Source organism: Erpetoichthys calabaricus, chromosome 1, assembly GCF_900747795.2.
Source record: "Erpetoichthys calabaricus chromosome 1, fErpCal1.3, whole genome shotgun sequence".
NCBI classification, from domain to species: Eukaryota; Metazoa; Chordata; class Cladistia; order Polypteriformes; family Polypteridae; genus Erpetoichthys; species Erpetoichthys calabaricus.
This window is the reverse complement of record NC_041394.2, coordinates 58,697,374-58,723,569: the sequence shown is the minus strand read 5'-3', so window position 1 is coordinate 58,723,569 and position 26,196 is coordinate 58,697,374. Positions and strand designations below refer to the sequence as shown.

The 26,196-nt window shown below is 36.0% G+C and overlaps 1 protein-coding gene across 4 annotated transcripts in view; it reads right to left on the bottom strand.

The window, feature by feature from the left end:
• The window catches only part of LOC114650601 (large proline-rich protein BAG6-like), a 119,008-nt gene that overhangs the window by 5,288 nt on the left and 87,524 nt on the right, over nt 1–26,196 (bottom strand). For all 4 annotated transcript variants that reach the window (XM_028800361.2, XM_051934613.1, XM_051934617.1 and 1 more), the window contains 12 exons: nt 24,582–24,663; nt 19,651–19,931; nt 18,992–19,292; nt 16,233–16,402; nt 14,009–14,062; nt 13,578–13,680; nt 9,591–9,715; nt 9,334–9,468; nt 8,600–8,662; nt 6,700–6,834; nt 4,366–4,473; nt 2,100–2,246 (listed from right to left, as the gene is read on the bottom strand). In XM_028800361.2, the coding sequence (XP_028656194.1) occupies nt 2,100–2,246; nt 4,366–4,473; nt 6,700–6,834; nt 8,600–8,662; nt 9,334–9,468; nt 9,591–9,715; nt 13,578–13,680; nt 14,009–14,062; nt 16,233–16,402; nt 18,992–19,292; nt 19,651–19,931; nt 24,582–24,663 (1,704 nt within the window). The remainder of the gene's footprint in view (nt 1–2,099; nt 2,247–4,365; nt 4,474–6,699; nt 6,835–8,599; nt 8,663–9,333; nt 9,469–9,590; nt 9,716–13,577; nt 13,681–14,008; nt 14,063–16,232; nt 16,403–18,991; nt 19,293–19,650; nt 19,932–24,581; nt 24,664–26,196) is intronic.

The window sequence follows — 26,196 nt, the reverse complement described above, 5'->3', positions numbered from 1 at the left end:
TAGTTTTTTTTTCTCTCAGCCATTACTACAAACAAGTAATGAGAAGTCAAGCAAAATGACACCTTTAAATCTTAAGCCATCAGTTTAACTTCCCATTCCATACAGATGAGAGCAGGTTCATCCTTTCTCTCTTGTTAAAATTTAAGACATTACAACATGGTTTATTTAAACAGAGACAAGAGTATTATGACCAGATTCGAGAATTATTTACATCTCTCTGACTAAGCTAGACAATCTGACTACACATCCACATTATATGGAAAACACCCTACTACTATCAAAAACTTCAAAAGATTTTGTTAGTTATCAAAAGATCTTGACTACACATTGTTCTCCTGTTCTGTTAAATGAATCTTAGGGTTTACTCACACTAGGCACGTTTGGTCCATACTGTGCCCAAGATAGATTGCCCCCCTCCCTACTCCCCTGCTGGCCTGCACTCATACTGAGCTTAATGTTCCAGGCCTGGGCACGCTTTCATCATGACCATATGACTTTGTGTAAAGCCAAAACATGATCCGAACAGAGTGACAGCATGCATGTCAAAATCATTACTGATTTTGTGGTTTTTGTTTTTGGAGTCAAGTAGGGCAGGATAACGCTACTCTACATCATACAGATTCATGGAGTGTGAAGTGCAGTGTTTTGCTGTTAACCACGCTGCACTTTTTACAGAGACAAACGATGTTAAGGGAGGAGGTTGCAGCTTTTCTTGCCAACTTCAATTCATGTTCATGTGTAAGGTGTGTTTTTAACTCGAATGGTACTGAATGAAATGAGAATTGCACTGACTTGTTGCAACAATGACACCATGTCTGTTTTCCGTGCTCGGGCACGTTTAATGGTCACACTGTTCCCAAATGCTACTGAGCCATACTCGGCCCCACCTCTTCCAAGCGGGTCAGGGCACGGTACAGTTGGACCAGCACAGAGCGATCACACTAGTCAAATGAACTAGACTTTGTGGGGATACATGTGGACAAATGTGCTCAGGCACGGAACAAATTGCCAGTGTGAGTATGCCCTTAGGCTGGAGAGGTCTGTTAATTTTTTACATTGAAGATGACCCCCTTAAAGGTTTTCCATTGCTATCTGTCCTAATGTCTATATAAACTCATAGAACTCCAGTTTCTATATTACCAGCAAGCCCGCGATTCTCGAAAGAATCGCAAATCCAAGAATGGCAATCACTTTCTGTTCCCTCCGATTTCGTTAGTTGAGCTCTTTCATTGTGGAGCCGTGACGTCTTTGCTTCTGGTGTGTGTGAAGCGCGTCGTAGGAGCCTCCGTGTATTGTTTTTATCCATGCTGTCTCGTCTTTGTTGTTCTGTGGCTGTGTCGTTAGGTAGAAGTTGTTTACTGTTAGGAAGCATACTCCAACTTACACACACTGACTGCTGTCACAGTGGATTAGAGAAGGTGTAGTTTACAGGTTGTGGTGTTTGGGCGCCACGCACTGACTCTGGGAACTACGGGCTCGGTTTTGTATTACAAATCGTTGAGCTTTTTCCGTTATGTGATTCAAATATGCCACACAGACCGCTGACACAGTGGATTAGAGCAGGTTTAATTCGCAGGTTGTGTTGTTTAGGCGCCACCTACTGACTCTGGGAAGCCGATGGGTTTGACTCTGAGGCGCAGTGCGCATGCGGTGTGTCCGCCGTCCATGCATAATTTAAACTGTGGTTTAGTAATATAGATAACCTGCCTGAAGAAGGGGCCTGAACTGCCTTCAAAGCTTGCATATTGTAATCTGTTTATTTAGCCAATAAAAGGTGTCATTTTGCTTGACTTTTTATTGCATCCGTAATGGCTAACACGGTATAACACCCTACTACTACATACAAACATGCAATAAATAAAAAGAAATGTGTGGAGCCTTTAAGAAAGATAACAATAAATAAAAAGAAATGTGTGGAGCCTTTAAGAAAGATAAAGTGGTAACGCTTTAAATACTAGATTTTTTTTTTTTTTTTTTTAAGATTTGAAATACTTTGTTAATGCCCCAAGGGGAACTTGTTTTCTCGGGTCTAGATACAATATAAAATTGCATTGTAAAGATTTTAATAAATATGAAAATGGCAGAAGAGCATTACATACTTGTTTTGAATAGGCCTCCTGCAACTGAGGTTTTTCCAAATCTCCTTGGAGGCTCTCTGGGCTTGTTACGGGCTTAGCTCCTGCTGTTTTGGCAGCTCTGTTTACTGCTTCCGACAAGGACAGGAAAGGACCATCATTCTGGACTGTCTAAAAGAGACCCACCCCCCACAAAAAAAAATTCTTATTGCACCTGCATATCACAATAGCATGAAATCTTAAGACAACAGCAAATAATACAAGCATAGGTCAGTTCTTACAATAGTGAATACTTAAGTTATGAAATTTTCAGAATAAACACTATTTCTTGGCCTGGACAAACATTCACACGTCGTCATGTTTAACAGATTTAGTTTTAACGAAATGTAAATTTCAATATAGCAAATGTGTTTTTAACCAAAAATGGCCACCAAACACTAATGTGATGCAAAAATTACTTAATGTTGCACCTACACTTTCGCTGAGTATCAGAAACCCTAGGCTGTCTCTTTCTCATTAGACCAAAAGAGATAGAGTCTGTTGTGAAATTTCAATGCCTGGAGAGGCTCAACGAGAGTGTAAGTGCGACACCATACAGGTATAGCTGAATTCTGAGTTTGTGCTCCAAATTTTTGTTCTGTATTCATACCTATATTTTGATAATAAAAAAAAAAAAGTTACATCTAAATGTCTTGGTTTCATTCTGTATTCATACCTCTTTTGCTATAAAAAGAAAAGTTATATATAATGTCTCATTTTCAAATAAGATTTTATGCAGTTTAAGAAGTGCTGTTTTTTTATACAGATATTGTCAAGCTTGGGTCACAGAGTTGCACGTGAGACAGGAAGGTGAGTCCCAGTTCACAAGGAAAACACAGGTACTTTATTACTGTATAGAGAAGGCAGGCACAGTCTCAAGACTTTAAAAAAAATAAAAGACATTCAAAACAGAAGCTGTTAGGAGCTGTGATAGGGCAATCTTGCTTTAGCTCCCATCTTCTGATTAGAACAACACCAGTGGCTTGGAATCACCATTGTGGCAGACCAGGAAAGTATGAGGAAGAGCAGGTCAAATCCCGGTGTTAAAAGTTCTAAAGTTCATGTGACAAGTACATTACGCAGTAAGCCTGACCCTACTGAGGACAACCAATTATTTTGTCCTAGGTTTATTGTTTACCAGACGCAGCAGTGCAGCTACAGAGCTGTTCTTGTGCCACTGCCATTAGAGATGGCGACGAGTCATTATCAAACCCTATCACTATACTATACGTATTTTACCCATAATCGTTACAACAAAATATTTTAATGGTCCCATGAACTTTGTTACAACAGAATTTCACCTGTGTATGGAAAACTGGGCAGGCAATAACTTTATTAACTCAAACCATTATTAACAAGATTGTACCTAAGTGCACTGTGCCAATGTGACATTCTTTTGAGTTAATAGAGCTATTGAAATAATAACCAGAAGGTCTTTTTCCATATGCATGCACCCCTGTATGTACGTGTGTACACATATATATATACACATACGTTCACCGGCCACTTTATTAAGTATACCTTCCTAGTACTGGGTTGGACCCCCTTTTGCCTTCAGAACTGCTGTAATTCTTCATGGCATAGATTCAACAAGATGCTGGAAACATTCCTCAGGGATTTTGGTCCATATTAACATGATAGCACCATGCAGTTGGTGCAGATTTTTTTTTTGTTCTTTATTTCGCCTTATACAATTTCTTGTATTAGGAATTACTTTTCGCATACCCCTTTTGGTCAAAGCGCAGGGTCAGCCATTGTACAGCGCCCCAGGAGCAACTACAGGTTAAGAGTCTTGCTCAAGGGCCCAGCAGAATAGGATCTCTTTTGGCAGTGAAGGGGATTCGAACCGGGAACCTTCAAGATACCAGCACATATCCTTAACCCCAGAGCCACCACTCCGCCCCGATTTGTCAGCTGGATATCCATGACACGAATCTGCTGTTCCACCATGTCCAAAAGGTGCTCTATTGACTGAGTTCTGGTGACTGTGGGGACCATCTGAGCACAGTGAACTTATTGTAATGTTTAAGAAACTAGTTTGAGATAATTTGAGCTTTGAGATATGGCATGTTATTCTTCTGGAAGCAACACAAACACAGCCTTGGGTCTATGGCTAACTACAGGCATCCAGCAGGACTCCCTCTCTGAACCTCACCTCGCTCCACTTGTCTCCAGCTGCTTCTCCCTGGACTTGTGTTGAAGCCCACTGCAAGGATAGGGTCATTCCATCCACGGAATTAATTTAACTAACCTTTCTGCGTTTGGCAGGCATTCCACACAAATATGCATCACTGAGAGGAGGCTGAGATTTCATTTTCCTTTGTGACTGCAAGTCCTGACGAATTATAGGAACCCATTCCTGTAATAAAGACAAAAATGTTTTAAACCAAATTAGGCCTACAACATGGACTAAGGGTGTGGCACTCTTTATACAACCCATTATGCAAAAATGACAGATCCTGTAATATGATCAAATGTGAAGAGCTACTTTTTTAAATAATCATAATTTAAAAATATTTTAACTTTGTACTTTAATAAATACTTCATTCATACAGCTGCATAATAGTGTATGTATAATGGTCTAAAAGAGACCTCGTTTGAATGGTTTTAGTTAATACTAATTTCACTCCACTTACATGTTGAAGATAAAGTGATGGCCTACTTTTTAGATGACATACGATACACCCACCTACGGACCCAAATATCTGTTATAATTTTGAACATCTGACCAGTAGTCTTACACTGAGTAACAGCAAACAAAGAGGTTATTATTTTGCCATTCCTTGTAATTCGATTTTGCATACACAAATGACCCTATCCACAATTAGATTATTACAGAAATATCAAAAACTCATCTTTCGATACCCCTTATTCTAGTCACACACAGTTAATGTTGTACCAATGGGCTGCAAAGCTTTTGCCTTATCAGATGTAAAACAGCAGTTGGAAATGTTAATATAAACTGAGTTGGTGACTTGCAAATGTCATCGAAATTCATGACCTAACCGATCCTTCATCAAAGCAGCTGAGTAATTGTAGATTTTCCAGCTCAGTAGTACTGGTAGCAAACTAGCACTGGGGTTGTCACTCAGCACTGGGGCACACCGAAATTTTCAGTGCTAGCAGACGAGTCTGGAACATTTTGCTGCCGTTAATAAAACCTAAGAGTTTTTTTGTCAAGAAATTATTTACGTTTCCCTTCAAGGAGACCTACCTGCACAACAGTAAGTAATAGCTGATAGCCTCCTCTTAACATCAATGTTTTGAATGGCTATGACTGGTAACATTTAAAGTCAATCTTATTTTGTAAACCTTGTTGCACAGACATATGCCACATAATCGAAATGCCTATTTGCACTTTACAAATAATAATGGATCTGACTTTGTTAACAGTAAGCAGTTACATTCCATTCTTAAGATACAAGTCACCTGTGATGCTAAAATGAGAACGACATCACTTGAATGCTTGGGTCATCCCATGATTCATTTATTTTGATGCAAATTAGCATTGACAGACAACTAGATGATGGTACTGTATATAATGGCTGGCTTGTTGGTAGGATAACTGGCTGAACCGTCAGTTTCTCATGTAGTCTACAGCATTCAATATAATGCCACTGGCTACCCTCTCAGATGCTGATGCCTTATCCAATGACACACACTGGATAAGTCAGGTGAGAGGCTTATCTACTAATCAACAAAGGCCTATATTATTGTGAAGGCATATGCACAAGGATGATTACCATATATGGCTGTTTCAGGGGGGCAACCAGGCCGGTTTCAAGGCGCATTCACATACACATAGTTACAAGAGGAGTGTGATTGATAAAGGGTATATTGTATACAAATGTGCTTATGCTAGGTTTAAGCAATCCGTTTTTTTTTTTTTCACTGTATGCATTTTACTGTTTTTTTGGTGTATGCATAATTTCATGCTCAAATCCACATAAAATTTTATAAACAAGACTCCTGGTTTGGCCACATAATCTTAGTGTAACAGAATAACACTTGCTATCTTTATGTATTTAAGAATTTCAGGTACACTGGATACAGAAAGTACCTCTGTCCTAATTAATATCTTTCAATGCTGAGATCCCATTCATGTTTAAAAAGCTCTTTGCGGACCACAGCTTTTGGAGTACATAGCAACCACGAGGATATCGGAACAATCCTACAGGAACAGCCCAACTTTATCTGAGCTCTAACAGAGCCACTTTAATTAATGTCAGGTGTATACTACAGTATTTGAGATGAGACTTATTGCGACTGGTTGATTCTGAACACAGCCACATCCTTGACGATTGAAGGGTGTGCACATTAATGCAACCCGGTTTTTGAATGATTTTTTCCTTATTTCAATAATCAGTTTCTGACTTGTTTTCACCTTCTTTGTACAGATTGCAATTTTCTTGGTTTCATTTTTTTATTGAACAAAGTCTGTGATTTTGGCAGGGGTGTGTAGACTTTTTACATCCACTATACATTGCAATATCTGATAACTTATATTGGTGAATTTTAAACTTTTCATAGACTAGTAACAGCACTCCTTTCACTGCTAAATAAAAGTTTGAGGTTTAAAAATTACTGGTGGCACAGCTGCAGCCCAAGGTTCTGCCTCAGCATCTTCTCTTTGGCTGCTCATGGAAACTGGCTGCTCTGGTGAAGCCATCGCTTCCTCAGCTGTGGTAGCCGGAACTGGGGAAGCAGAAGGATCATCTCTCTGTAGAATTTAAAATAAATAAAACAATATTTGTTGACACTAATTAGCTGTAGAAATGGAAAGTAGTATAAATATAGTTTCACAACTCTATACTCAGTAAATAATCAGCAGTTAGTCTTAAGTTTTTAAAAACAAAGAGATAAAAACGTGCATTTAAACACATGGTTATTTACAGTAACTACCCATGGTTTGCACAACAGACTCATTCAATCCCAAATACAAGTGAGAGTAAGAGAGTAGTCCTAACCTGCGACAGCTGCCCATATATGGCAGCAAATTCCTATATTAAAATCCCAAGTCTCTACATTAATAACTACTGGGCACTTGTGGAGGATGTGTTGCAGAAGAGAGTACTGGATTCCAGTCATACCAGGAGCAACCTTGTTGCCTAAATGAAGAGCTGCTGAGACGGCTGGCTGTTGTTCCAAAAACCTTTCTAGCATGTCCTATGCGGTTTTCCAACTCATGACTGTATCAATCACAAGTTTGCGTGTTAACATGTCCAATAAACATTGCATCTCTTTAAGCACGTAACTAGCTGTACTGCTACAGTGGAAAAATTTTGCAACATGCCTCACCTGGCAAGTGGGCAATTGTCAGAATATTCAGAACAACCTGCTATACCAAAGAAAGCTTATGCACAAAGCAGCTGAGGTGAAGTAGCTCCATAAGCTGTACTGCACAGATCATATTAACAGCAATGTTAATCACGATGTCTGGGTTTTTGTCTTATATGTTCCATTCATCCAATGCCACTGTCAACAAGCATTAGCTCTAGATCCTTATTTTAAAAAGCTTTTTGTGTGGGTAGGAAACGTGAGGACACATTTTTGAGACTGATTAATGTGACTGCTACACGTGAGCAACTGATGATTTGTGAAACTTGTAGAATTATAAAAAACAGTCTTCCTGCTGTATGTTTCATTTTGACTAATTCAAGATTAGCGTAAATTTCCGAATAGGATATAAATTTGGATAACAGTTTAGTTGAAGGGTGCCCACATGTAGATTCATAACACACAAATAGGTTACTGAATAAAATTTACTATTTAAGAAGTTATTATTTGCAAGATGTTATAGATGTTATATAAACTAGATGCCATTGCACTGTAATAAAACAAAGAACCCTCTTACACAATGTGTGTGGACTCTGATGTGGAGATACAGGTTTGTTAAATTAAGGTGAATTTTAAATAAGCGCAGTACTGTGAAAAAGTTTGTAAATAGCAATATTTTCTTCCACATCATGCATATTCTAACGTTAACTATTCACTACTAATTAAGTATTGTTTCTTAAATGTGATTCCATGATAATGCATGTTATTAAGTCACTTTGTAGACACTCTGCAAACAAAATCTTAGTGAAATTTCTCACATTATATCAATGTTCTCTATGTTTGGTTAAGTAATCTCTTTAAAAGCCAGCAACTTAAATACATCAGTCCATGCTAATTCAATCATGATGATATCGAATTGGGATATTGTGAACTGAAATTGAATTGGGACATCAATGCTAATACCTAGTCCTATTTGCAATGTCTATGAAGCCAATAAAACTGACCATAATCTCTCTTGCACTTGACACAGCAGCCTTTAGCAAAAGGCTTGCACATCCATTTTTGCAGAGAAGAATTTATACAAGGCCTAAATATGAAAGTGAATGGTATATTGAAGCAAAATTACAAAGAATGATTTATGTTGTGCACACTTGTGGTTATAATAAACAACAAGAATATTTTGACAAAAGTGCTATAATTAATTTTACCTCCGAAACTTCTGGCATCTCTTCAACGTGAGACTCGGCTGCACATTCTCCAGTAGAATCACTCTAAAAGCAGGGAGATTAATATTTTCACTGATGAGGTCATTAAAACCAAACTGGTTGATTACCACATAATTGAAAAAAAAAAAAAAAAAGGATTACATGACAACTATTCAGGTGTATTTTATTTATATATAAAAAAGTGTGGTTACATTTGTAAAACTTCTTTAAATCACCTAGGAATTTGAATTTCCTAAATACCAAAATTTGTTTGTCCTAAGCTGTTAAGCATTTAATTCTAATTATGCAAGACTAAAGGTGACATTGCTTTAAATAGTTGCAAAATAGATGAACAATAATAAAATGACAGAAATTAACGAAACATCAATAAAATAATAAAACTACTACATGTAGTAGTATGAAACAAATTAATTAAAAAGTATAATGAAAAATGTAAAGTTTATGTTTCCTGTTTTATAATCATGGTATGAAAAATAGGAAAGATACAGCAGGGTAGCTAGACAGAATAAGAGTGGATACATTCAGATACGTACAATCAAAGTATATTTAAACTTGTATTTCATCCAAAATGACCTAATTTAATTCTTCACGCAAACTTTATTTTTTAATATTATGAAAAATGTTACATTTGAGATTTAATGTATTTATGCTTGAACTGAAGATACTCAACTTAATATCATAGATTAAATAGGGTTAAGTTCTGGCAACATAAATACCTGCAAGTTTCTGACATAATGCAAAATATTCTCTTCAGTAACAGGCATATGTTCTAGGATAACCTGAAGTCTCATTCCCATCATAGCAGTGAGCCAGTTAACCAAAGAAGGATTCACATCTGCAGACATACGACGCTGAAGCAGATTTCAAAAAGTGATTTAAACATACAGCGCAAAAAGTTGTGCTGAACACACAAAGGACTCACACTTAAGAATACAACAGAAATTAAAATAATTTAAAAATTTCACTGACTTACTATTCGATCATTTATTACTGCAGTGAGGGCAGTTTGTTCCCCTCTTAGGCAATAAAGATTCAAGGCCAAGCACTCAAACAGGCCTTGGTTGCACAGTTCCAAAAGCCGTTGTCCAAAAGAGTGATCTGCAATAAGCACATTAGAAATAATTTGTCAGAAATCAAATATCATTAATTTAACACCAATTTCACAAAATGAATCAACACATTTACCATCCTGCCAATTTATGGCCATGTGGTAGGTGGAATCAAAGTTTATACAGTATCTCAGAAAAGTGAATACACCCCTCACATTTTTGTAAATATTTTATTATATCTTTTCATGGGGCAACACCGAAGATATGAGACTTTGACAAAATGTAAAGTAGTCAGTGCACAGCTTGTATAACAGTGTAAATTTGCTGTCCCCTCAAAATAACTCAACACACAGCCATTAATGTCTAAACTGCCGGCAACAAAAGTGAGTACACCCCTAAGTGAAAAATGTCCATATTGTGCCCAAAGTGTCAATATTTTGTGTGGCCACCATTATTTTCAGGCACTGCCTTAACTCTCTTGGGCATGGAGTTCATTTGAGCTTCACAGGTTGCCACTGGAATCCTCTTCCATGACGACATCACGGAACTGGTGGATGTTAGAGACCTTGCGCTCCTCCACCTTCAGCTTGAGGATGCCCCACAGATGCTCAATAGGGTTTAGGTCTGGAGACATGCTTGGCCAGTCCAGCACCTTTACCCTCAGTTTCTTTAGCAAGGCAGTGGTCGTCTTGGAGGAGTGTCTGGGGTTGTTATGTTGGAATACTGCCCTAAGGCCCAGTTTCCGAAGGGAGGGGATCATGCTCTGCTTCAGTATGTCACAGTACATGTTGGCATTCATGGTTCCCTCTAAGAACTGTAGTTCCCCAGTGCCAGCAGCACTCATGCAGCCCCAAACCATGACACTCCCACCACCATGCTTGACTGTAGGCAAGACACACTTGTCTTTGTACTACTCACCTGGTTGCCGCCACACCCGCTTGACACCATCTGAACCAAATAAGTTTATCTTGGTCTCATCAGACCACAGGACATGGTTCCAGTAATCCATGTCCTTAGTCTGCTTGTCTTCAGCAAACTGTTTGCAAGCTTTCTTGTGCATCATCTTTAGAAGAGGCTTTCTTCTGGGGCGACAGCCATGCAGATCAATTTGATGCAGTGTGCGTTGTATGGTCCGAGCACTGACAGGCTTACCCCCCCACTCCTTCAACCTCTGCAGCAATGCTGGCAGCAATCGTACATCTATTTTCAAAAGACAACCTCTGGATATGACGCTGAGCATGTGCACTCAACTGCTTTGGTCAACCATGGCGAAGCCTGTTCTAAGTGGAACCTGTCCTGTTAAACCGCTGTATGGTCTTGGCCACCGTGCTGCAGCTCAGTTTCAGGGTGTTGGCAATCTTCTTATAGCCTAGGCAAACTTTATGTAGAGCAACAATTCTTTTTTTCAGATCCTCAGAGTTCTTTGCCATGAGGTACCATGTTGAACTTCCAGTGACCAGTATGATAGAGTGTGAGAGCGATAACACCAAATTTAACACACCTGCGACCTTGTAACACTAACAAGACACATTACACCGGGGAGGGAAAATGGCTAATTGGGCACAATTATGACATTTTCACTTAGGGGTGTACTCACTTTTGTTGCCTGTGGTTTAGACATTAATGGATGTGTGTTGAGTTATTTTGAGGGGACAGCAAATTTACACTGTTATGCAAGCTGTACACTGACTACTTTACATTGTATCAAAGTGTCATATGTTCAGTGTTGTCCCATGAAAAGATATAAAATATTTATAAAAATGTGAGGGGTGTACTCACTTTTGTGAGATACTGTACCACCTGTTTTAGGCACAAGGCAGGAACTAATCCTATTGGGGCAACAGGTTTCAGCCTATTTTTTATAAAATTACTAGTGAAAATATATCATCAAATTACTTATGCATGTGTTAAATACTTATTATACAACATAAAAATACTCCTAGGCAAGGAAGAAAGAAAACATTTACCGAACTGTCTTACTAAACAGTTCTTTAAAGCAACACCACTGAGAAACAAAAAAGTTTATCTTGGTCTCATCAGAATGCACGGAATATTAGATTTTACATTAATGAAAGTGGAGTAATACGCTGAGAAAAGGGAATCTGATGAGTTGTCTAGTCCATGGACAGGAAGAGTAGAGTATAAGAAATAAGAGGTGCACCTTCGAGAGAAATTGAAACAGACAGTACAGAGATTTTCATTTTGTCCTGTAATTAAAATGGACACTTCTTGTCTGAGGGTGGACAGCAAGCAAGCTTGAGTATAGAACAGCAGCTGAAAGTCAAACAACATTCCATACGAGCAAGTCAAATTTGACAAAACTAGATTCAAGTCAAGTCAACCCCCCACCAAAGCAACTGAAATTCTTAATTAGAAAGGTAACAGATAAAGATGACTTTGCCCTTTCTGGTTACTAAAAATTAGGCTTGTTACATTAGGCTTATAGATTTTGTGTGTTAACTTGTTAAGCATGTTATGCTTTTAAATTCTTAATAAACATTTTATCATAACTGTGACTTGCAATTATGACCAGAATTATCTTCTTTAATGGCATGTTTAATATGAGTAAATATTTATTGTACGTTTTATTAGTTTAAAATAGTATTTTTAAAGGAATTTTACTTTTTTTATGGTTGCTGAGAAAAATACGCCTACAGAACTTTATTTTGTCAATTAAAAATGAACAAGTAACACCAGTGGTCTGCAGTTTAATTATAAAATCACCACTTTAATATGGAATATAAGACTGGTTATGACTACATGGCTGGTTATGCAGGAACCTAATGTAAAATAAAAACAAAAATGTAAAAGGATAAAGAAAACAAATCAGAATCAGTATCAGAATCAGCTAATTTTAGTAACACGATCAATACTGCCCCCCCCCCCCCCCCCCAAAAAACTGATTTAGAGCACCTGTAGTTGCTAGTTATGTGACTAACACCAAAACCTTTCAGCAGTTGATTACCTTGAACTAGGATACCATATTCCATCTACAGGCAATGTGAACAGCTACCCAGAAAAGACAGACCTTGAAACCAAGCTTGCCACAGCCAATATGCTCACACTCATAATGGACTTCTGAATGGCGATCACATATTATATTACATGAAGACAGTTAAATTCAATGGTGCTATAGACACAAAATGTTCTACCAGAACATATGATTGACATGTTAGTAGAGACGTTCTTTGCTGCTGTGTGGACACAGGTACTTTTAGGCAAAGTTCATGTGTGTCTTCATAATACACTGTGACCACTAAAATCATCCACACATGAAGTGTATCTAAGTAGCATGTTTTGATGATATAATGCAACTTGCAGCCGTTGACAGATTTAACATGTATCTCCACTATAACAAGAGGCTACATGAATATATCAGGAACAAAGATGCTATGACAGAGACTGTTCCTTAGCTGCAACCCATTGTGTTAAAGGTTACACTTGAAACCATTTAACAAGTACGTCATTATGCCTCTATTTTGTATTAAAAAAAAAAAAAGTATTAAATACTTTTCAGTAATGTAAACAAAAAGTTGGGAGATGTGTACCTGAATATCTTCTCCTTTTGTGTTTTACTAATCAGGGTGTCTCAGTTCAAATGATTAATAGTTCTAAATCAATCAAAACAGGTCAGCAGAGTAGTGTGTTCCAGTAACAAATCTACACTGAACATTTAAGGAATTTCCCTTACTGTGACTGAGTGTAAGGGATCCTGCCCACTATTATTTCAGGAGTCAGAATTAAGGATTTAAAGTAATTTTAGCTACAAAGTGATAATCTTAATAAATACATTGCTATATGTATATATAGGTACTAGGCATCAGTAATTATTTTTCTACTGGTTTTTGCCTTTACAGACTTAGATTTTAATTATTCAAACCAATGAAAAATACAAAATAAAACTGAATTACCAGTACAATGAAGAATGTGAGTAGCAATTCGGTTGAACTGCTCACGCAAAAAATCCAGGTTGGTCCTTGTGATATCTACACCTTCTCGCACATGAACAGAAGACTAAACAAAGAGAAAATATTTGATAAAAATGTTACAAACTATCTGTAATGAAAGTCTAGTTTGGCATTTGCATCTATTTACTACAGCATTTAAATTAAGTGTGTTAAATAAGACCCAGTCAGCTTATATTTTCATTGAAAGTTTCTTGCAATGCAGATATGCAAAATTTTTTCTATACTTACTTGCTACAATTGGTACAATGGAAAAAAAATAGTCATTTTAAATTGTGTAAGTTATATCAGGAAGTTGATCGTACAGTTCAGAATTTTAGCCACTATACTTTATTAATTTAAATAAAATAGATTAAACAGATTAATAACATACTTACAAAACTCTCTGTAATATATTCTTCCAATCCATTTATAAGGTTATCAGTTGCAGCCTATAAATAAAAAAGGATATTCTCTGCAATATATATTCAGAATAATGCATACATAGAATTAGGCAGTACTTAAAATAAACTGCAGTACTCTAGCGATTTTATTTCATTTAACTTAATAATTCCACCGTAATATTTTAAAATGACATCTCTTTCTGCAAATGAGTTAATGATGTGCTGCATGTTACATAAGACAATACAAATATAAAGCATAAAAAATGCAGGAACATAACAGTAAGCAAAATAAAAAAAAAAAAAAACACAAACATCAAAGTGGTACATATACTATCAAGAAAGACCTTAAGTAATTGACAGCAGGTCTTTTTTGTCACTTACTAGTAGGCAAAAGTGGCATAAAACACTGCACATTGTTTTTTTCCCCTAATGCTTCAAAAAAAAAAAAAAAAAAAAAAAAAAAAAAAAAAAAAAAATGATGCTTTTAATTCTGCAGGCAAAGTGTACACACATTTCTCTCACCAAAGGAGAACCCGATATCAGCTAAATTATGTTTCACAGTTTTAAGTTCAGTATACCAACATACTAATGCATTTTTTGTTTCTCCTCCAGGTGTTATACAAGTGAAATAACTATTTAAACTCAATTAACAAAAAAAAGGTCTTAAAATTATTTATTTTTTATTAATGCAGAGGAATACTGAAAACATTAAACAGGCAACTTCAGGAAAAAGCACTACATTTTTTAATGTAAGAAAAAAGGTGTTAAAGTATATTGGGTGATGCCAAATAAACAGATCCACTGTTTAGTACTACACATTAAATTGGAATTATTTATAAATGAATAACTTTATATTTAATGAATAATAAAAATAACAGAAAAAAAGTATTCTGAATGTAATATTGTCATTCCATGGTTCAGAGCTGCATTAAATCTTTGTGCAAACCAACCAATACACTGATACAAAAACCCAACACAATAATGGCTGAACACTGCTGTTGCAAGATGTGATGTAAAAGCCTTTATTAATAACACAAATAATTTACTAATATGGTTTATACTTAAATAATCAACTTCATATCAGTCACTGAAAAAGAAACAGCAGCACATATTTGAAGGGGAGGGGGAATAAAAGAAGGAAAAAACTTAAATCTAGCAACAAAAATTAATGAAATAATGGCTTTATAAAATACAAACAAATCAAATAGTTTTGTTGAATACTGTGCTTTTTTGAAAGTATATTTCATCTTACAACACCACATTTCAGCAAACTGAACTAAACACGATAAACAATTTTCTATCTTGGTTTAGTCTGATTCCATCTAGCTTCAAGTGAATAGTGGAAAAGATTCTTATATTTTAGCTGGGAATTCTCTCCCTTTTGATTATTCTAGGTATTAAGTGCTGAAAGGTTTGTGATTTAATTAAATCAAAATTATGTGCTTTCATGTAAACATAAAAAGCTAAATGAATATTTTCTTTTATATAACACTGACATTTTTTTAAAAATCACAGTATATGGCAACTACAACTCTCAACTCTTCTGTCAATAAGAACAAATTACTAAGAATATCTTATCCACTAATTTAACTATAAATTAATAAACTATTTTTTCACTGCAATTTGTTAAACAAGTTAAAATGAAGAAGATGGGGATGAACATCTTCAATTTTTTTCATCAACTTTGTACCTGAGAGATATGAACTGCAGTTTTAGCCAAACACAAATTGCAATGGGCTTGGAAATGTAAACTGCAAATGTGCTATGGCAGACACTTTACTACGGCAGTGGTGGCAAGCGTTCATCAGCTGCTTGTTTCTCCCCCGGACACATAAATATGAATAATATCATAGTTGTATACTGCTGATATGGAGTGCATAAAATTGTATAGGAACAAAATAAAGCACAATAACCTGCAGAAAGATGTTCATGAAGTCAAAAATATAAATAAACTGGAAAAAAAGTGAACCGAACAGCACATTAAGATTCTAAGGAAATGAAAGGCTTGTTATTTGTTTATTAAAAAATGAATAAAAGTAACAGTGTTGACCACTTATATTTTCTTTCTTGGCCACCCTCCTTTGTGCATTTCTGCATTAGTACCGTCTCAATTATTATAATTAAAAAAAAAAAAAAAAAACCCTCTACTAATCATCTGGGCAGTTACATTTATTACTTTGTGTATTTTCCAGACTGCATCTAAGGCATATGCACTCACCCTTATGTTGGTATCAGTAGGCTCTTGTCCTTGCAGGTACTGCTCTCTAAAGAAGGCACTCAACTGTGGCTGTATTCTCTGTAATGGCTGAAACTGACCATGTAAAAGCATTACCATATCCACCATGGAAAAGTTCTGGCAAATCAGAGATAGAAGTTCCCCAAAGAAACCTAAAGGATAAAATTATCAATAATAGGAAATTATTTAGAATTGTATTCTGAAGAAATATGGTTTTGCCTGCTCTCCCCTTAACTACTCACAGTGGTGTATTTTATACACCAATCGAAGTTATTTTAGTCCAACAAACTTGAACCTACTGGCAGCATCCACCATCTATCCTCAGAACGATAGTCTGGGGCATGCTCTACCTAAACATACGTTTCATTTAAATGGCACAGTTCCATATGTGCACTTGGTACACTGTGAGGGTACTTACAAATGCATGACAAGATGTTCTTCTTGCAATGACTGTGTTTGCAAAGAACATTCAACAAATGAAGTGAAATATGGTACATGTGCAAATCCTGCAGTGGATGAAAGTGTGACCGGTGACAAATGAGCACTGGAGAAGTGGATCTGGTTTATTTTCAGATAGTTCAAGACTGTGTCATACTATTCAGTAATATGGTATTAAATTACATTAAAAATATGCATAATTCAAAATTATTGCAATGTTTTATATTACAACCTCACACCGTGCATATAAATAGCCATTTTAACACTGATGCATAAAGTACATCACGCAAGTACTTATGAGATGAAAAATGGTGCGAGTAGTTAAGGGTTAACATAAGCTGACTTTGTGGCATATCCCGAGATCTGTAAGAGCTAAAAATACATAACTTATTAACTGCTTGTTCCAGTATAAATTCTTCACTGAAAGTTGCTTATGTCACCTATACCAAATTTATAGTTTTTAAAATGTCAAGGTTATGATTAAGGGTTAAGCCATGGTAAAAAAATATTCATATAAAAAAGGGATTATTTCCTAAAATTGCTTTCCTTTAGAAGTGTAAAGATACAATTTTATCTCTTTTTAGAGACAAAACTGCCAGTGACATTACGGGAAAGACAACTGTCCACCCACCAATCTGGAATGTACCTGGAATATAGAAGATAAAGCATGTCTACATGTAGATCTTTGTGATCAGCCTAGGTTCAAGACACACAATAATAAGCAGGCAAAATAAACAGTGGGAGGATCCACTTACAGTGTTTGTGGTGAAAAAAAATGTAAAATTCTGCACAAAGATGTTTGTAACGATATATCTTTATTATCTAAAAAACTAGGGGGCCCTACGCGCTAGTCATTTCAATCGTGCCGTGCTTTTGGATAAACACAAATGTCAACTCTGTCTTTGATATCTCAGTCTTTTGAAACTATTATCGCTGACAATTCGTCACATGTTGGTTTATATATAAGCGAGTGTGATCTTTTGGATTCATATAGAAATCCAAGAAAACTTCTTTGTCCGTGTTCTTCAGATAAATTTTGTGTAAAGTTCGATATTTTTGGATATATGGATTTGTATCCATTATTGGCTGCATAATTTCTAATACGTCCAATTGTTTAACTCGTTCGATTCCATGTTGCATCGCTTCTCCGTGATCATAAATATAAACCTGACTGAACTGTGGTTTCTTTGAAATTCAACTTGTAGTAGCTCTGTTATATCACCTATGTCCATATATTTGATGTCTTTTCGCTGTTCCATTATTTCACTGAGTAATAATTTCCATTTGTTAGTACTAATGCAATCTTTACTATCAGTTTTTTTGAGACTTTAGAATTTTAGTACTTTCATAATCTTTAACCTGCTCTGCATGTGTATCGCGCCAACAGTTTTGAACTTAACGACATTCTACTTTGTCTTCTACTCTTTGTCTTTTCTTCTTCTATTGTTTGTCTTATTTCCGCTGTGACTGGGCCCGTTAGGTTTTCAGTTCATCTCTTGGCATAAAGTCTCGTCTCACGGGACGTGAAATTATCTCTCTGAAAATGTCTCGTCTCAAGATTTTTTTATATAATAGAGAGATTATGTATTACAAAGCACCCTGTGATGATGCACTTTGTTTCTATTGCTATCATAAACTTTAAAACAACTTAATCTGCCAGCAAGCAGTCTGAGGATATAATCATCTACTAGGCAACACAAATAAGCTCCATCAGTCGACAAAGCAGCAGTATACTGCAATTAATCAAGCAAGATGTGTTTAAACAAGATGTTAAACATAGATTTTTAGTACTGTTTTGGTCATTTCATTATGCACTCTATACTTAAATCCCAAAGGAAAATTCCTTAAATAATAAAAGGAAGAAATATAATTTTCCTAAACTGATTTATACATTTTCTTCTTATTTTTTTTAACACAACCTGATAGAAGGGAGTTAATGCCATGGACAAAGTTCCAAAGTCAGTGAAGCATCACATGGTAATGCATAAAACTGCAAAATTCAAAGTACTGCTTTCAATATGTGGTTTTCATAGCATTACAGAAAAATCTGTGTTGCCACATGCTTTATTGTACTCATGGAAATGTTAGTATACTTCCTCACAGGTGCAATTAACTGAGGTTTATTGGGTGGTATAGTAGGCTTGCACAAAGCAGGATGATCCTTCAATCAGGTTACCAAACAAATTGGATGGGATAGTGCAATAATGTTATTGACGATAGGAAGAGATGGGTATCCACAGCCGTCTAAATAGCTCTAGACAGTCCAGATGTACATCAAAACGCAGTCTAAATTATTTACTTACCAACAGCAGCACCACTGCCTGGTTCAAAGATGTTGCTTGTACTTGATAGTCTTTGAATGAAGTCAGCAATGCTTTCAGTGCTACCCTGCTGTGCTCCTAGAGATCCCATCATGGATGAAAGTACTCCTTGCACTACACTAGTAAAGAACTCGGGGCTTAGAGACTCCCCTACTCCTGCTGCCCCTGGTTGTTGCTGAGAAGATGGTGGAGCCTGTGGGGCAGCACTTGCATCAGGTTGACTCTGCTGCTGTGAACCTGATGTATCATTAGTTTGTTGTGATGTATGGACTGGCTGAGCAGCCTAGAGGTAAAAAGGCCAAGAATAAATGTTTAAACCACATAAAAATCAAAAAATAGTTTATTTTGCTGGCTAAACGTATTGAAAAAGCAGGTGTCAAACATTATCTTGTAATAAAGAAAGTAAAAAAAAAGTATTAATTTGCCGATATAAAAGATACAGTAAATTGTTTCTTTAAAACTGCATTCATTTCAACTTTCTAAATAATCAAAATGTTCTAAAATCTACATACATGAACAATTAAAAAATGAGATGTGATTTCAAGTAAATAAACTTTATTACGTTTTCAACCTTAAAACAAAAGTTTATAATTAAAGCTATTCTAAAATTGTGCACTCTCTAGATTTTTCCAGCACTTTACCTGTATAAAGTCTGTCACACCCTGTATGAAGGCTGGTACCCCTGGCATAGCAACAGTGATAGAGGGTGATACTCCACCAGCAGCACCAAGGAGTGAACCAAGAAGTTGGGATAACTGTTGAGCCTCAAATGGAGGTGAAGGGGCTGTAGGTGATGGATAGCCAGTGGAAGCAGTGCTGGTAGTGGAGGTACAAGTCTGTCCCGAGGTACTAGCAGATGATGGAGGTGCAGAAGATGAAGCTGAAGCATCACTGGAAGAAACTGGAGGAGCACCAGTCTGACCTAAAAGAAATAAACAATAATTTGGAGTATTCTCCAAATCAACTTTCTCGTATACATAGCAATTATATAATAATTGTATGAATATGACAACTTGTGAAACAAAACATGTACCTATTCAAATTTCAAGTTTACTTGATAGTTCTTTAACCTGATTAGATAAATTTCCAATTACGATGTTATTTTGTGTTTGTACCATGTAATTTCTTTGCATTTCTGATAAGTTAAATAACAGATAAAAATAATATGTTCAACGCAGTTAATAAACTATTACTAAATAAGATGAATAATTAGATATTCCCAAAATCATATATTATTCTAGTTCTGTTTTTAACTCTTTCATTCCATTTATATGAAAAATCAGAGCGTAAACGTGTATGCAACTGATTAATTTTCTTCTGCGATGCTGTTTAACTCTCATTTTCAAAAAAAACAATTAAACGTACGTAATAAAAAAAAGTTCAAACAATCCAAAAAATATGGGAAACGAGAAGAAATGTCAATTAATTCACAAACAGTACAAAACTGATAAAAGATCAAAACACATATGAAATACAATTTGTGGAATTAAATGCAAGGAAAAAGAAATAAATGCATAGTGCAAATCAGAAAGGTATGGTATGCAAATTTCTAAATTTTAAAAAAAATCTATACTTTAATTAAAAATGATGTCTTCCCAGAAAAATGATAAAACAATGATTTCATTGATTGTAATATAATTTATTAAATTAGTTCAAACAACCACCATAATTAATGATAAAACAAATTTCTTTCGTTGACAAAATAACGTGTAACAATGAAAAACAAACTTACCAACTGTTAGTGTTCATATGTAGCCCATCATAAGTGATAAGTATTGAAAACAAATACTAACACTAAGTTGCGCAATTTTAACAAAGAATAACCTTTCATGGAAATTCAGAACCAGCACAATGAAAAAAATTTCACACACACTATTAAATGACTAAAAGTACTGTATTTTAAGCACAAAATCAAAAAAAGCAAAAAAGTAAACTTCAAAAAACCATTGCTCAAAACAACTGTGAAACACAATTTGCGTTAAGAAAGACAGTAACAAAAAGTACCTAAAAGTCGAAATACAGTATAATTAGTTTAACAGATAAAACTGCTTCAGCAATATTGCAGAATCAACTGTCAAGAAAGCTTATTGAAATGTTGTCAGTCAACCAAAATGGTGGAGGTAAAGTCTAGAAAAAACCTAATTCTGGGTAAAAAAGGTAGACATAAATTTGATGCCCATAAAAACCTATGAGGCAATCCTACCAGGCAATAAGCTATTGGTACAGTTGTGCTTGAAAGTTTGTGAACCCTTTAGAATTTTCTATATTTCTGCATAAATATGACCTAAAACATCATCAGATTTTCACTTAAGTCCTAAAAGTAGATAAAGAGAAACCAGTTAAACGAGACAAAAATATTATACTTGGTCATTTATTTATTAAAGAAAATGATCGAATATTACATATTTGTGAGAGGGAAAAGTATGTGAACCTTTGCTTTCAGTATCTGGTGTGACCCTCCTTTGCAGGCAACTAAACGTTTCCGGTAACTGTTGATCAGTCCTGCACACCGGCTTGGAGGAATTTTAGCCCATTCCTCTGTACAGAACAGCTTCAACTCTGGGATGTTGGTGGGTTTCCTCGTATTAACTGCTCGCGTCAGGTCCTTCCACAACATTTCGATTGGATTAAAGCCAGGACTTTGACTTGGCCATTCCAAAACATTAACTTTATTCTTCTTTACCCATTCTTTGGTAGAACGACTTGTGTGCTTAGGGTCATTGTCTTGCTGCATGACCCACCTTCTCTTGAGATTCATTTCATGTACAGATGTCCTAACATTTTCATTTAGAATTCTCTCATATAATTCAGAACTCATTGTTCCATCAATGAAGGTAAGCCGTCCTGGCCCAGATGCAGCAAAACAGGCCCAAACCATGATACTACCACCAACATGTTTCACAGATGGGATAAGGTTCTTATGCTGGAATGCAGTGTTTTCCTTTCTCCAAACATATCGCTTTTCATTTAAACCAAAAAGTTCTATTTTGGTCTCATCCATTCACAAAACATTCTTCCAATAGCCTTCCGGTTTGTCGACGTGATCTTTAGCAAACTGCAGATGAGCAGCAATGTTTTTTTTGGAGAGCAGTGGCTTTCTCCTTGCAACCCTGTCATGCCTGCCATTGTTGTTCAGTGTTCTCTTGATGATGGACTCATGAACATTAGCCAATGTGAGAGAGGCCTTCATTTGCTTAGAAGTTACCCTGGGGTCATTTGTGACCTCGCCGACTATTACACGCCATGCTCTTGGAGTGATCTTTGTTGGTCGACCACTCCTGGGGAGGGTAACAATGGTCTTGAATTTCCTCCATTTGTACACAATCTGACTGTGGATTGGTGGTGTCCAAACTCTTTAGAGATGGTTTTGTAACCTTTTCCAGCCTGATAAGCAACAACAACTCTTTTTCTGAGGTCCTCAGAAATCTTTTTTCGTGCCATGATACACTTCCACAAAACATGTGTTGTGAAGAGCAGACTTTGATAGATCCCTGTTCTTTAAACAACACAGGATGCCCACTCACACCTGATTGTCATCCCATTGATTGAAAACACCTGACTAATTTCACCTTCAAACTAACTGCTAATCCTAGACGTTCACATACTTATGCCACTCATATTTGATCATTTTCCTCAATAAACAAATGACCAAGTATAATATTTTTGTCTCATTTGTTTAACTGGTTTCTCTTTATCTACTTTTAGGACTTGAGCGAATATCTGACGATGTTTAGGTAATATTTATGCAGAAATATAGAAAATTCTAAAGGGTTCACAAACATACAAGCACAACTGTATACCAGATGTGTCACAATAATCCATACCAAATGATGGAAGTATACTTCTGTATACTAACTATAGTTAGTTATTGTGTTAAGGGCATTGATGAGTGCCAATTTGTCAGTCTTTTGTAAAGCATTTGTAAAGCATAAACAACCTGCCTGGATTCCTCTCCATTCAACTTTCCTTATACCTATTCAGGTAAAGTAGATACCGCTTCCAGTTGTCCGGTTATAACAAAGCTTCATACCAGTGTGTTTCTTATAAAATTTCAATCACTATCTTTGTGATCTATCTTTGTTTATAATGCAAGTTTATATGGCAAAGAACTACTTCTAGCAATCTGATCACACTGAAATTTCAAATCTGATTGTTTTTGGTGGTCAGTAATATACCACTTCCAGATCTGATCACACTGAAATTTCAAATCTGATTGTTTTTGGTGGTCAGTAATATACCACTTCCAGTCACCTGATCAAGGTCAAATTTTATATCTAACGATAAGTAATGATCATAAAGAATTTAAATTATTTATCTCTATTTATATAATGGTAGTAATGCATATGTAATAGTGCTGATACCTGTTAAGATATCATTTCCAGTTATCAAATGAAGGTGAAATTCTACATGTGTTTCTTAACCCTTAAACTAATAACAATATGAAATTTCAATTATTTTTCTCTTCCTATAATGCAATTTGACATGAAAAATTACTATACAAAATTTCAATTAATTTAGTTTATTTAAGCTATGTCCTACTTGCGTCCTAATCTGGATCCTGAGTTGGTTTGTTGTGTTCAGCAATGTGCTGTATCAGTGCATGCTCCTAACCTTAGGTAAAGTACCACTTCTGGTTGACCTATGTTGCCCAAAAATTGATAGAAAACTAACCTTTTGATATAACACTCAAATGGTAAATTTCATTTATCTAGCTCAAAGCATTCTCAAGGTATTGTGTTTCCATACATACACACAGACACATACACAGACATAACTGCAAAAATGGTCAAAACATGTTCAGGAGTGCATGAAACAAAGATTCATCATAATCTCAAGGTAAAATGTTTTCGCAAATTAGGGTACTATGTCTATGAGAAAGTATAAAAAAAAATAAAAATAAAAAATAGAACAAAGTAGAAACCTAAATAAGGATGCAACATTGCACAAAAAAAAGGCAGAAAAGTCTACTATTTTGATACACTAGTTATATAATCAATGTAACTATAAATAAACTCTCAAGTCTCTGAGTAAAATTACTCAATTCAGTGCAGCTGATTGTTCATTTAAAACAAGTCAGTGAATGAGCATGTCCCAGATGCATGAATTCAGCATATTCTGAAGTGAACTGCATTGAAAACACCCATAGCCCTCTTAAAAGGCTGAAGATAACTTAAGGAGATGCCCAGAATTTTCAGGATTGACAAAACTCTTACTTACGATCTGCATAACATAATTATACCGTATGCAGCTAGGGTGTGAACAAGAAACTCATCCTTCTGTGTATGCAGTTAAATGCAGTGATGAGTGCAAAGATGTATATATTGTTGAACCAGAATAACCAAATGGTCCAACACACGAGGGCTAAATAAACTCAGCAGTCCATTTACACCTAAAAGAAAGTGTTAAATTGAACATGTTTCTTCTGATGTCCCATTGATTGTAATTGTTAGGTGTTAGTGGAGACACTTATTTAACATTTACAAGTCTCCGGGGTAAACAAATGCATGTCACCAAACAACTCATTTAATTTGCAGTTACAGCAGAAGACTGAAGCAAAATAAAGAAACCTTACCCATCACCACAGGCTGCATAAGAAGCTGGCCCACTAATCCACTTATCATCTGAGAAAGGGAAGCACTTTGTATGGGACCAGTCTTGTTAACCAGAAACAATATCAGGAAACAGAAAAAAAAAAAGTATAATTAAGAACACAATGCAATGATTTCATATAACATTTTTAAACTGATTTGCCTGATTGAGAAAAGTGGTATAGGAGGTCCTCGGATTACAACATCTTAACACAGTTGTGAAATCATAATCTAGAACATAAAAGCACAACTAAGCCACAGGAAAAGGACACAAATATACTGTACTGTACACTGTATCGTAGTAACAAACAAATGACAAAAAATGAGTAAAAAAAATTCCTTACCTTTATTCCAATTCTAAATTATAGCAATCTTTTCATCTCAATCATTTTGCCATTTCGCTGTTTAGTAATCAGTCGATTTCATAGGGGCTGATCCCTTGACATGCTCTAGGATACGGTCTTTATCCTTGATAATAGTTGCTACAGTAGAGTGGCTAAGGCCTAGCACATGGCTGATGTTCGTCTCTGATTCTCCATTTTCAGAACTCTTTTCAATGTCTAATTTCACTTCCATAGTGATGACTTTCCTCTTCTTTGAAGCACTACCATCTGAAGACTCTGACTTTCGTTTGGGAGCCATGATCAAGGCCAAAAAAAGTCACCAAACAAACCAACACAAACGGAACATTTGTGCCGTGTGCAACCAAACTAGTTTGCCAACTCCATCACTCATACGCAGTGTTACTGCATATTCTTTTGCCAAACTAGTTCACCCATGTAGTCCATAAGTACGACGCTAACGGTGTAAGCCAAAATGCTCACGTCTCAATTTTTTTTAAAGTTTTTATGGGAGTGAGCGTCATAAACTTGAAAAGTCATATGTTGAGACATCTTGACCTGAGGACCCCCTGTACTTGTAAACAACTTGCTAATTGTTATTGTAATAAAGTTTGAGAGATTCATTATTACTGATGAAATGTGAAATGATTTATAACTATTTTACATTTTGTAAAATATTTACTTACATATACAGGGAGATTCACTCGAAAGAGGCCCCAAATATTCTGTTGTAACTCCCGTTAGGATGAAGCAATCTGAACCAAAAAATACACTACATACCTTGACGTATGTGTAATTGATTGCATTATATGTTATGGTGGAAGTGGTTTCCATTTTCTGCCAGACACATTTTGACGTGGCGCTCAATGTTCCTGAACGTATCAGCAAGCGTTTCAGGGGGAAAAGCAGCAATTTCACGTTGGATGTTTTCCTTCAAATCTTCCACCGTGCGAGGCTTGTTCCGACAGACTTTTCCTTTGAGCATACCCCAAAGGAAGAAGTCTGGTGGTGTCAGATCCAGCAACTGTGGTGGCCAAAACTCCTTTGAAATTACTCTGCTGCCGAAGGAGGACTCAATTTCTAACATGCTCCTTGCCGACGCGTGACACGTTGGTAAACATGGCTGGAAGTAACGTTCCATGAACTCATGATCATCCAGTTGATTCGGACATCGCTTAAATGAATTGGTGACCTAACAGGTTCGCACTATGAAGACGTGCTGTTCCAATATTGTACACCACCATCCTGATGAGAAGTC